Source organism: Lissotriton helveticus, chromosome 2_1 (genome assembly GCF_964261635.1).
Source record: "Lissotriton helveticus chromosome 2_1, aLisHel1.1, whole genome shotgun sequence".
Lineage (NCBI taxonomy): Eukaryota > Metazoa > Chordata > Amphibia > Caudata > Salamandridae > Lissotriton > Lissotriton helveticus.
In genome coordinates this window covers 1790231187-1790243449 of record NC_136059.1, presented here as the reverse complement: position 1 = coordinate 1790243449, position 12263 = coordinate 1790231187, and the positions used below count along the sequence as shown (strand labels likewise).

General features: G+C 41.6%; 1 protein-coding gene across 1 annotated transcript in view; it reads right to left on the bottom strand.

Moving 5' to 3' along the window:
• Positions 1–975: 975 nt before the first annotated feature.
• ALPK1 (alpha kinase 1) overlaps positions 976–12263 on the bottom strand; it is a 314892-nt gene continuing 303604 nt past the window's right edge. Inside the window, exons 14-15 of the mRNA XM_078676727.1 lie at positions 8321–8507; positions 976–4825 (exon numbers count right to left, since the gene is read on the bottom strand). Coding sequence (XP_078532853.1) covers positions 4626–4825; positions 8321–8507 — 387 coding nt within the window. The 3' untranslated portion in view covers positions 976–4625. The remainder of the gene's footprint in view (positions 4826–8320; positions 8508–12263) is intronic.

Here is a 12263-nt window from a genome sequence, read left to right as displayed (position 1 = left end):
ATGCCTGGTGCCCACTATGGCCAGTCCGGCCCTGTATGGAACGTTTAACATTGCGGCTGGTGCTGCTGGCTGCAGCACCTACCGCAAAGTTCAAAATGCAGTATTTGCATTTCCCTGCAGTACGCACAAACAATCATCCCCTGCAAAGTCAAATCCCGGCGGGATGCAGTATTCTAATGTGGCGGACGATGCCTGCTAGGCACCACCACCATTCTAGGGATGCGGGGCGGGTCCGACAGGCAATCCTAATGATTGCCTCTGTCAGACCCATTTGCGGACAGGCTTTCCATCCGCCAGCACACTGTCCGCCATCCTTATCTGTTCATCACCACCCCTTTTTCTGAATCATCCTTATCTGGCGGGCAGGGAATGGCATTACGATGGTGGTGAACCTGCCACCGGCAGCGTACCAGTGGCGGGATCAACGCCATCATAATCAGGCCCATAATGCTCTTATCTATGCTTTGCAGTTTGCATGAAGCTCTTTGATGACTGTTAGAGCTCACTGTTCTGTATTTGGATTGTATTGTATTTGGATTTTAACTTTACACACTGCAAGTAACAAAAGGATGACTCTGACAAAAGCAGTAAGCCACTAATCTATTTACATTATATGCACTTTGTGATCTGCAAGGTACATGTTCTTTGTAGCAAGCATATTAACCCTCTGCACTACATTGCAATGAGTCAAAACTTCCACTAGACAAAACTCTGATCTCCCTCCAGGAAGATTTATTACTGGAGTTATCTTAACATTTTTCATTGTTGCCTGAAAATTGCTAGAGGCCAAGAACGCAGCAGGAGGCACTTTTATAACCATCATATACTTGCAAACACGGCACCCCCACCTGAAGTCAGCACCCGGTGGGGTGGCACCGGTCGCACCGACATAGAGCCGTCCCTGCCTATCATGTGACACCACCTTAAAAATACAAATTTACAGCAAATGATTGTTCTGACAAATCTACTTACAAATTTTTATTCTTAGATATCTTTATTGAATTTTAGAATACAAAAGTGCATAACTGACAGAGTAAAACTATGAATGTTACCATACAGACAAGTTCCAGGTACATCGTAATGACATGATTCCCACACAGGGAATAAACAACAGGGTTCACATACTATCTGCATTTATCATTCATTACCCCATTCTACTAGGAACATAGGCACCCAGTTGAGATATAACATCTGTTCACTATTCCCTTAGTAATCAAAATCTTTAAATTCCCTGTTATGACCTCCCCCTGCCCCCTCTCTCCCCTCCCGTTAGTCATCTTGCTGGGATCCACAAGGAGATCTATCCAATAACCACATATATTCCATACTCAGTTAATGTAGAGGGCAATCATGAACCACTGCTCCATTTCTAGTGCAGTAGCCTATGCACCAAACAGTACCCCCATGTCAGTAATGCCTCCTTTTTTCCATGCCAAAGCTCTATGGGGGCCTCACAGCTGCTGGCCCAACAGTCCTACAAATACAGAAACATAAAGCGGTAAACCCTTGAGATGAAGCCAACTCCCATGTGACTACTTAGGCCTATAGAGTTTTGCTTTTTTTGCATATTTATATAGCGCAAACTCGACCCGAAGGTATTGGAGCGCTTTACATGAGCACAGAATTTACATTACACATTCAGGCACAGGGAGATTAAGTGATTTGCCCAGAATCATAGGATGTGGACGCGACCCCGAGGCTCAAACCCTGGTTTCCAGCACCAAAGTCTGCAGTCTAGCTGACGGACCACATCCTCTCCCCAAGCTAGAGCCCGCTAAGACTGAACCCCAGGTCACCAAAAGGGTTCCCATATCCTATTTTAATACATGGGATTCTATAATCTCTGTATATTTGACTGTCTCTAATTTCTTTCTAACAGCCGCCGATTATAAAGAAAAAGTGTCAGAACTTGACTGTTATAAGGAATTACAGTCGAGTTCTGATCACACAATGCCTGCTGCCAGAGCCAGCAGCCGAGGTGAAAAGGAGATCGGGCACAGAGCATAATAGAAGCAGCTGTATAACAACTAAATATAAATATTTCTTTTCTTTCTCTGCTCTATTTTTCTTGCTTACAATGACAAGCAGAGGGAACATGTTTATTTTTGGCACCCATTAGCCAGAGAAAAGCTATAAACTTTCTGCATGTTTCTATACATTCCGAGCTACTGTAGCTTTTCTTTCTTTTACAACTGACATGTATCAAACTGTTTCGAATATCTGTTCGCAACAAAATCTAACAGGTTTTTAAAACTTTGCACTAGAAGTTTTATTTTTAATCTTCATGGTTGCATCCACGCTGTTTTGTATAAAATAGCTACACATCAAGGCTTTAATTGGTTTGTGGGAAAGGTGATGGTGTAACCATGTATTATAAGGCATACAGTGTCCTCTGGCATAGATGATTAAGGTTAGTGCAAGTCAACTCGGAGTTCCATAAACGTAGAAAGAAACTCAGCCATCGGCCTCGTTCCTCTATATGGTTAGGGAACACCTGGGTGACAGCAATATCCTTATAATGTACGGAATGGGGTACTTTATCCCTTATATAGTGGTCAATATAGTCGTTCATTTTTATAAATTATACTTTCACAGTGCCATATTTGCTATCTCTGCAAGTCATTCTGTTCCCGTGGAGAGAAATGGTTGCCACCAATGTCGCAGGATGCACAACTTAGCCACCTCCAACCCCATCATCAGCCAGCATTTCCTATGTTTGAAGGAGACAATATTACCAAGACATATAATATAATGAGGCAAGACGTATGGATGGTATGATTCATACATGCTCTGTATTAGTCAAAACTAACCACACCTCCTCCCAATACTTAGATAGCTTGGGACAGCCCCAAAGAACATCTACAATATCGCAGCTGCCACCCGCACAATTCCAACAGGGTAAAATGGCAGCAGTGCGTCCTTATGTAACCTGGCTGGGCATCAGTACCAGTTATGTAACAGTTTAAAGATGTGCACATGTTAACCCCTTCGGGGCTGATGACGAGCTCAGCTCGTCATGGGCGTAACCTGCCCTACGCTGATGACGAGCTGAGCTCGTCACGTAACGCGGGTTTTTTAAAAACGCAGCGCGCAGCGGGAAAACCGCTAGCGCGCATGCGGTTAATGTATTATCACGAAGGAGAGTATCGAGTTCATCCATCAACACCCAGGCTTTTGGTGAATATGTATGTCTCACAATCACTTGCCATTGAAGCCTGGTGCATTCGAGGGTGTGTAGAGAGTGGCAAGCGTCAAGCACCAAACTGTATCCCTGACAGTGTCCCCCCTGCTGATACCCCACTTTTCGATAAATGTATGTAACGGTGAGGACTGTAGTGGCAATGATCCCTCCCTCAATTTGTCCTTGCAACAGTGTTGAATTGCCACTTGTGTGTGTAATCAAGGCCATATTCTGAGCTTAGCTCCTCAAAACTAACATTATCAGTCTCTGATGGAAACTGGTCCACCATCCATATGCCCCGGTCCTTCCATGGGGCCTACTGCTGTACGGTCCACCCGGATGTCAGCATTGTGCCAACGGGTGTGGGGGGGGGGCAAGTTATGTAGCCATGGGTGGATTTTTTATGAAGCATGCACTTTGTTCCACATATGTAGTATGTGTCATAATACAGGGTTATCCGAAGGTCCAGAGGCTGTGGCTTGTATTGTGCTTCCAAGTTGGAGTGTTTTTCAGTCCATATCCACATCAGAGGCAGATACTGTTTCTATCCCTAACAGTTACAGAAAATGTGTGATAGAAAATCATTTAGTTTTTCTTTCATAATTCACAAGTATGCCAAAAGGATCTGTGGACGTTTTGAATAATTTTCGCTTGGACATTTGTAATTTGTTAACGTTATCTGGTTATCTTGAAAGTGCAATAAACCGTGGTGTGTGTTCAATATTAGCTGTTTTCTGAATTTTATAATTACAGAGCCTCGAGAAGTCACTTAATTTATTTTACTTTCAAAATTATAATTGTCACAATTTAATTTGGTCTTTCCCGGCAAACCACCAATTTTTATTCTGTACCCTCTTGTACACATTTTCAGGAGTATCTATATAGTATAAAGTGCAATGTGCATCCTGAAGTGTGAATCACCAATTTTACACACAATTGAACATTAAAATATGAAACAATTAATGTTTATTTCACCTAGTTTCATTTAGTTGTTAAACCGAAGCCCACTACTCCAAACACTTCTAGTGCCCCTTCACAAACAGAGCCTCACTAAAACATTAGTAGGATGGAATAACCCATATATTTATTTTTCCTTCTTGCATTTTTTCGTCTCCAGTGTGTTGATGTACTTACTCCTCTTGCGGCAGGAGGTGGTTCGTTTCTTGACCAGGCAAATAGAGGTATTGCATCTCATGGCTTTGCAAGGTATGCAACTGGTTTTAAAGGTGACACTGGCCTTTGGGGTGAGCCAGTGTACTACCCTCAGTGTTATAGCAATGTGATTGAACTAATGCAGGAGGCCACCATGAGTCAATGAAATATGAAAAAGAGATGTAGCTACCCTGCTAGGGAGGGTCCACATTCTGCACCATGAGGTATTATGCAAATGCTCTACCATCTGCTGAAGTCCACCAAATACCATACTAAATAAAACAGAAACACTCTACTTATTATTAGGAAATGAGGGTCTTCTCAAAGAAAGCCGAGAACAGATTTCATTGCACTCTTGATGCTGGTTGACGAAGAAGTACTTTTCTCCTTCTTTTCCAAAATTGGTTTTGACAGCCTTGAGGTTGAGTGAATGAATCTGTGGATCCGTGAGGTAAATAAGTGCTTCTCCTTTTTCACTTCCTGTAACCCAACCTGCAACAAAAGAACAGCTTTTTTACTGCACAGCCACTTTAACTACTACTCATACTACAATTATTACGACTACTGACCATATTTCTATAATACGCAATGCCCAAAACGTTCTGTGTGCTTCTGACAAAAAACTGCACATTATTCACCTTATGAAAAGTTCCAGGGGATTAATCTTTAAACTTAGTTGAAGGAGGACTCCACAAACTAATAAATGCATGAATTTCGGCACACTTTGCCCTTGAGTTAGTGACCATCTAATCATGATTTTGGTGCAGATGGAATCCATTCCTTGGAGTAATGGATTTATCTGCTTTAAAAAAAACTGGCAATTCTCTATCTCAGTTCTTTCTGAGACTCAACCAGTTGTAAAGTGAAAGAACATTTGCACAGTTCACCATGCATAACAGCCATCTCTGTGTGGGGTACAGTTACCCCACTCACTAGTCAAGTAGTATGCCAAAGAAATGACATATGTCAAGAGAGCTGACATGGACACAAGATTGCTAGGTTTGCTGGAGTTGGGAGAATGCACACTGCATTGTCAGATACCTCCGGCTCAATTAAAAAAAAGGTAAACCAACGACATGAGTTAGCTGCAGAAGATGTAAGATGTGTCGCTTGGAGGGGGCGGTTCTATTGGGGTCCTAAACCTATGTTTCTCTCTTGTCACATTAAACAATGTGTAAGTTGTGTCCCTATGCTACTGGAAGTGTGCTGATATGCTTACTCCATTAGTTAACTATGCTCCGACGCTGAAACCAAGCTAAATAAAGATGTTAAGAAATTACTTTAACACCATTGCTTGATTTTTCATTCAGTCTGTCAATATGTAAATTATTAATAGCAATGTTTACATCAACATTGCATTTGGTATGGAATGATGTACATTTTGGGGTTGCACTATTTTTCAAATGAAAACTCTGCAGGCGTTATAGATCGTCAGATTGTTGTTCACAGCGTTTATGTAGCTTTCACCACACATAACCTAGTAGAGAATGCCGTACACCTTTAAAATGTTTCCAACTCAACTTTTACAAAACGATTAAAATAACATCGTCTTTTTTCCTCCTTCGTTTTCCGTCTTCCGTTTCAAACCTACCTCTTGGATTACTTCTGCGGTTTATAAAATCAACAAGATACTCTTGGGAAAGACTTTGTGTATTAGCTCAGTGACTTGAATTGACTTCCAGATTCAGTGAACCAAATACTAACTACCAATATTGTGATAAAACGGTAAATCATAAGGAAGAATGGCATTTTTATTGCAACACAGCCTCTCACAAAGAGGTTTGTAGAATTGATGTGCATGCTTTGGGAACCATGTAATCTCAAGATATTCCACAAATTATTTACTGATCTCAAAGACAGGCAACCTGGAAGGGATTGTAATGTCTCCTTTGGCCACAGAAGGCAGAAAAAAGGACTGGTTTACATCAGGAGCAGCCAAACTAGTTCCCGAACTAATGGATCCATGCCAGGATTTCAGGATAACCAATGACTATGTCAGATATGTTAATTGAGATTCACTGTATGTAAATAACTCATATAAAGACACTGACAATCTGCTATAGAGTCTGCTTTCCTAAGCATGTGCTGGCACAACATCATGCCTGTAGTCAAAACTGCATAGTAATCTGGAATACTTATGGCACTGACTAGCCCCTCATGTTTTTAAAGTTTTAGAATGAATTCTTGAGGTTTTGATTATTCACTTATTTATAAATTATCGTGCCTTTGTATTAGGCTCTTAACAAACAGATAATAAACCGGTATAAAACAGGAGTGATACAAGTCAAAAGAGCTAAAATGATACCCCTCTCTGCTACGGTTAGTAGGTGTTCCTAAAAGAGTTTCTCGAACACAAATAAGATAGAATCATAGCAAATGGAAACTGAGGCGATTCTTGAGATTAGCTGCCAGGACTGTGAAGGAAGGAAAGTACGATGAGCCAAGAGTTCGATGACCAGAGAGTAGGAATTGTAAACCCAAACGAAGAGACCTAGGTGGCACGTGTGCAGAGATCAGTGAACAAAGGTAAGGTGAAGCAAGTGAGAGTAGACGTAGGAAAACAATACGAAGATCACAGAATCCGACCTGACTTGAAACTGGAATCCATGGCTGCTGAGACCTTTATAGTGAAATGTATGTCCAATAGTCAATGGAGAAAAGAAGAAGAATACAAGAGTTTTGAATAGGCTGAAGCAGAGTAAGAAGACAAGGTAAAGTAAGGAGCAATAGTTGGTACAAGAAAAAAACAAGAATTAGGAAATTAGCTTGAGAGAAGAGAAGGAAGAAATGATTTCATTTTACAGATCTTAGGGCCAGATATACGGATCACAAAATGTGGTCTCAACTTGCGAATCGACATTTTGTGACCAATATCAGTACTGACATATGTATCAATAGGTTGGCTTGCCTAATGATCATCCAATTAATGTTTATTGGGCAGCCAGAAAATTGTGACTCCCTCTGATTGTCTGCAAAGACAAGCAACAGCAGACCTTTATGCCTGTCTGCATTTCAAAACTGAAAGCGTTTTTTTTAAACTGCCAATTTCCTTAAACGAAACAGGGCTGCATTTAAAAAAGAAAAGTTTTGAGTTTGGGGAAAAAGGCCAATAAGGGTCACCTAGACCGCTGCCCACTCCCTCTGAAGCTGCCTCCCAACTTGGAGTCAGTAACTTTTCGGTGGTTAGCGACTGGTATTATGGCCACAAATGATTGACACATATGGTGCCGATTCAATATTTGGAAGAGACACCTAAAACACGCCTCTTTCAATCAATGAAAAAACTTTATTCGGATGCAATATAGCATCCATAAAGCATCACACATGTACAATGACATAATAAAACCTACAGCTCATAAAAATACAAAGTGTAGGAGGATTACAAATATAACAATATAATAAAAGCAGAAACAATATAGTGGTTTTAGCAACAAAGGTTAAGAAGAGCATAGACCTATGAGCTCATACTGCAGATCTTAAAATGGCCCCAATGTGCAAAACACCTTAATCATTAGATATTTGAAGTGAGAATTTAAAAGTAGGCCAACATTGTCTAACATTGTGACAATTCTTTTTTCGAATCCAAAATTTGTAATAATTTCTAAACCCATTTTACGAGTTGGAAGTTGTTTTTGGACTTGTAAAATTAGTTTAGCAAATAAGAAAATGTTTTTACTGGTTGCAAACCCTCTCATTTAGTGAATCAGAAAAAAGTTTAGTACATCTGGAACTTTTGAAAGTTTTTGATCACAGGGGAGAGCAGTTCAGAAAGAAAAAGAAGAGTCAAAGATGATGCCAAGAGTCCTTGGGGCGGGAGAGAAAGGCATATGAGTTGAAGGACAGTGAACAGGGTAAGGGGTAATTACTACACACAAAGCAGGGAAAAAGAGAATCGTGGTTTTCTGTGCATTAAGTCTTGGGCTTATTTCGCTACCTTTTTCATAGCGATGTGAAAACAGGAAAAATGGAATGTCTTAGTACACATACCTTGCAGATCCACAACAATTTCTGATCTGTTGGTAAATTCGTAGGTGAAGTGTCCAAAGGCCAAACCATACTCTGTTGCTTTGTACTGCGATCTCACAACATCCTTGTTGTTCGATAACTTAACGAAATCTCCAAGAATGTATGGCTCAACGCTCACACATCCTTTTATGGATCGGCCATCCAAAATCTAAAAAGAAATGAAAACATGCTAAACATACAATATATATACAAATAATCTAAGATGGCACACAGACACCACACCTTAATGCCCCAAATGCACATGCTGGTTTTAAGTCTCAGGTGCTGAGAAGCTACTTCTCAATATAACTGTGAGACTTGAATCTCTAATTTGTAATTGGTAAAAAAGTGTCAAAATAACCTGCACAGGCCCTAATTATGAGTGCCCGGTTTATTCCAATGGGCCTGGTAAGTGCTGGAAATGGCAGGTACCAGGCACTTCAGAATTGTGAGTGTGATGTTTCACATGCAGATGTCTGCTGCTGAAGGAAACAACAATTCCCACATGATAGCCCCTAAAATCATGTAATCTCCATGGTTTCTCATTACCATTCCCACTGCCATAGGTCCTGGTACATCTTGTCAGGGAAATAATGGGTATTTTTCTGCACCACTTATGATGAGGGCCTTAGCATTTCTGTTGCACAGTTTATAAATGTTTATTAAAAGACAGGTCCGAAATTATGTTTCTTTAGGGGGTATTGAATCCTCTAAACCAATTTACATGCCACTTTTCCCATTATCCTTATCCCCAAGTAATTAACAGTTAAATCAACAGTTTATTAATTAGTGAAGTTCAACTTATTACAGCTGACACTGATTTGCTGGTAGCCCCAAAGCATTTTGGGGTTATGGCTCTTCTTCAGAGAGCTCATTTCATCGGTCCCACGTTGAATCCTTGCACGGGCTGGAGTATCGTGTCTCTCTGAGCCACCGCACAACACTGGTTATTCCATCAAAGAACATTTTGAAAAGAAATGTGATCGCATTGCATTTTAAAGTAACATGGTCACACAAAAAGGCTCAAAAGCCTTTTGTCTGTTAAGCCAATGTAGCCAAACGCTCGCTGGCAGCAGATCCTTTTTAATTTCACAATGTGCTGAGTGCTCCTCATGTGCTTCTCATTGTGCCAGGGCTAGCATTTTATGGTAAAAGTCCCCTATTGCCAAGAATTACATACAATATGCCAGTGCCAAAATTCTGCAATTTGTGCCATCAACCTACCATGGGTTACCCATGTGCCAAAAAGTATCTCAATAATGTCTGGACAAGCCTTTTGGTTGTTGCCTGCTCTCACCTCATATGTCATATTTATCCTTCTTTATGTCAAGAATTACCTACCAGCACCAGCATTTTTCTACGGGTGCCCCATATGCCAAGAACTACCTCCAATATCCCAGCTCGCTCTGAAAGGATCGGAGATGGGGAGGCGACAAGTGATGTGACAAGCTCCCAGGGTGATCTGTATTTGTGATGCTGCAGCACGTCACTAATGTGGTGGCACTGAGGCATGGCTAACCCTGAGGCAAAGACGCCACGCCAGCGCTACTCTCTCCTGACACCTGTATGTGCATGCTGACATATTCACTGCCCGCATGACACAGCTGCTTCACCCTCACCACGGGGGTCAGCATTTTATCATACCAATATATATATATTTTTTACAGAGTTTTATATAGCGCGAACTTGAACCGGTACCGAGTATGAGAGCGCTTTACATAGCACCAGTTGCGTTACATGAGAACACATTCTTATTTGTTAGGCACAGGGAGATTAAGAGATTTGCCCAGAATCACAGGATGTTCAGCGTCATTGCCGAGATTCAAACCCGGTTCCCCAGATTCGAGGTCCACCGCCCTAACCGTTAGGCCAACTCCTGGTGAATAGCAGATTAATATTCACTATAGGTATAACAAAATAGGGTCAGAAATCAAGAAAGGTGAACCCCCAATGCCCATAACGGTGTGTTGCTGCTGGATGTTATGTGCCTAGTGGGTGCGTATTTAATGAAATTAAAAATACAGTAAGCAGGACTTTAGACATGCTTTAGACACTGCTAAACAGTAAATCTGTCTTAGCAGAATTTCTGAGGGAAGACTTAGTAGGAGTCTGATTACTATGTTACTAAGAGAAAAGGGAACAAAGCATCCAGTCTCACCTTCTGCTTTAACTAGTATTTACAGTATGTACTGTGATTAATGATGTATTTTATGATGTACATAAATGGCACCCTATAGGACCGATGTCATGTTTTTGTCAATTAACAAATACAAGTTACTCACCAAAAAGTACCTTTCTGGAGATGTTAGTTTGCTTTCCTCAACACTCTTGAAGAGTCCCTGTAGCTGGCCAGGGGACAGAATAAATCTTTTTTTTTAAATCTGGCTGGCAGTTGGGACACAAGTGTGCCACACATGTCTGCCTGTCTTTCTCTGCGTCTAGAAAGGACAGAATAGTGGAGGTCCAGAGAAAAATAATCTAAGGACTATCTGTAAAAGTCCCTATGATGAAAAACATGCACTCAGATGTATGTTGAGTTTTCCTTCCTCCATGAGAAATTGAAAAACACTTTATTTTGCTGTCTTTTTTGTATCTCTGTCTCAGTTCCCTTCTCCGGGATGTGCCTAGTCACTGGGGATATGTACTGTGCTAGGATCCATGTTTTACCTGATGTTAAGCCACACTGCCCTGCTAAACAGGCAAAATCTGCATTGCAAATAAAGGAAGCTATTACTCTGAGTCTTGACGTTTCAATGTGGTTCCTTGCCAGAGTGATGCTATGGCATGGGGAAAGGCATTTTTTCCCAGCTTGCCACTGCCTAAAAGTTTCTGGATCTGAGAAAAGAGGGCCACAGCAAGGCAGATTAATTTAAACCCAATCACTGCACTGCATGCTGCTGTTTGTGGCTTGCTATCCAGTCTTGGACCATGCACCATAGGTGGGTGGAAGAGATGCTCCCCGATCATAAGGAATTTGACATTATGGGTCCATTCCAGGGAATGTATTCTAGGACTCTCGAGCAACTCTGGAATTACCAAAGGTGCCACAGACCCTTATGCCACCCTTTCTGAAACATGGCTCACAATGACACAAAAACAACACAAAACATTGCGCTCAGCATAAACCCTGGGAATTGTTCCCTCAATTTCTTGGGGGTGTGTCTCCTGCAAATGAGGTAACACCTTTGCATCAGCGCAGAATTACAAGTGCAGGTGAACGGGAAAACAAGCTGTGGGCATGTGTACTAATTTTACCTGAACTATGAAGTAGTGCACAGATAGTGTGCCCCAGAAGTCTCCCTTGGGAGAAGGTAGTACAAAGACCCTAGTGACCTCCTTTGATCTCTGCCAACAAGTGCAGCCATACACTTCACTTGCCTGCAGGGGATCCCTGCACCTTCTGAAAGGGTTGCAGGACCTGCAGGCAGTGAAATATGGAGCCAGCTCTAGATTCCACTATTGGACTCTCCCCAGAGCAGATACAAACTGCCAGTGCTCGCATCAGTGACATTTTGGGGGCCCTTCGGCAAAGGGATATTTATGGGGGGCCTGTCTGAAACAACTTTGATCCAACCCTTCTGTGCTAAACCAAGCCCAAATGATGCAAACTGTTCATTAAGAGGGTCACATACAAAAGTTAAAATATGTCTTACTCAGGGCAGAAAAATCCTTAATACAGGGCATAGAAAGACAGAGTAGGAGTCAGAAATAGGATGAGACGAGGGAGAGATGTTATGATAGAGAAAAGGGTGAAAAAGAGAGAAAGTTGACTTTCCTCAGGGGCCGCTTGGAAGTTAGGGGCTCTGGGCAATTACTCACTCCGCCCATGGCTTAAAGCATCTCTTGTTTGCATCAGAGCTGAGAAGAGTGATTAGGTTTCACCTACACCGTGAATGCGCTGTGCTGCGAGATGTATTGTTTACAA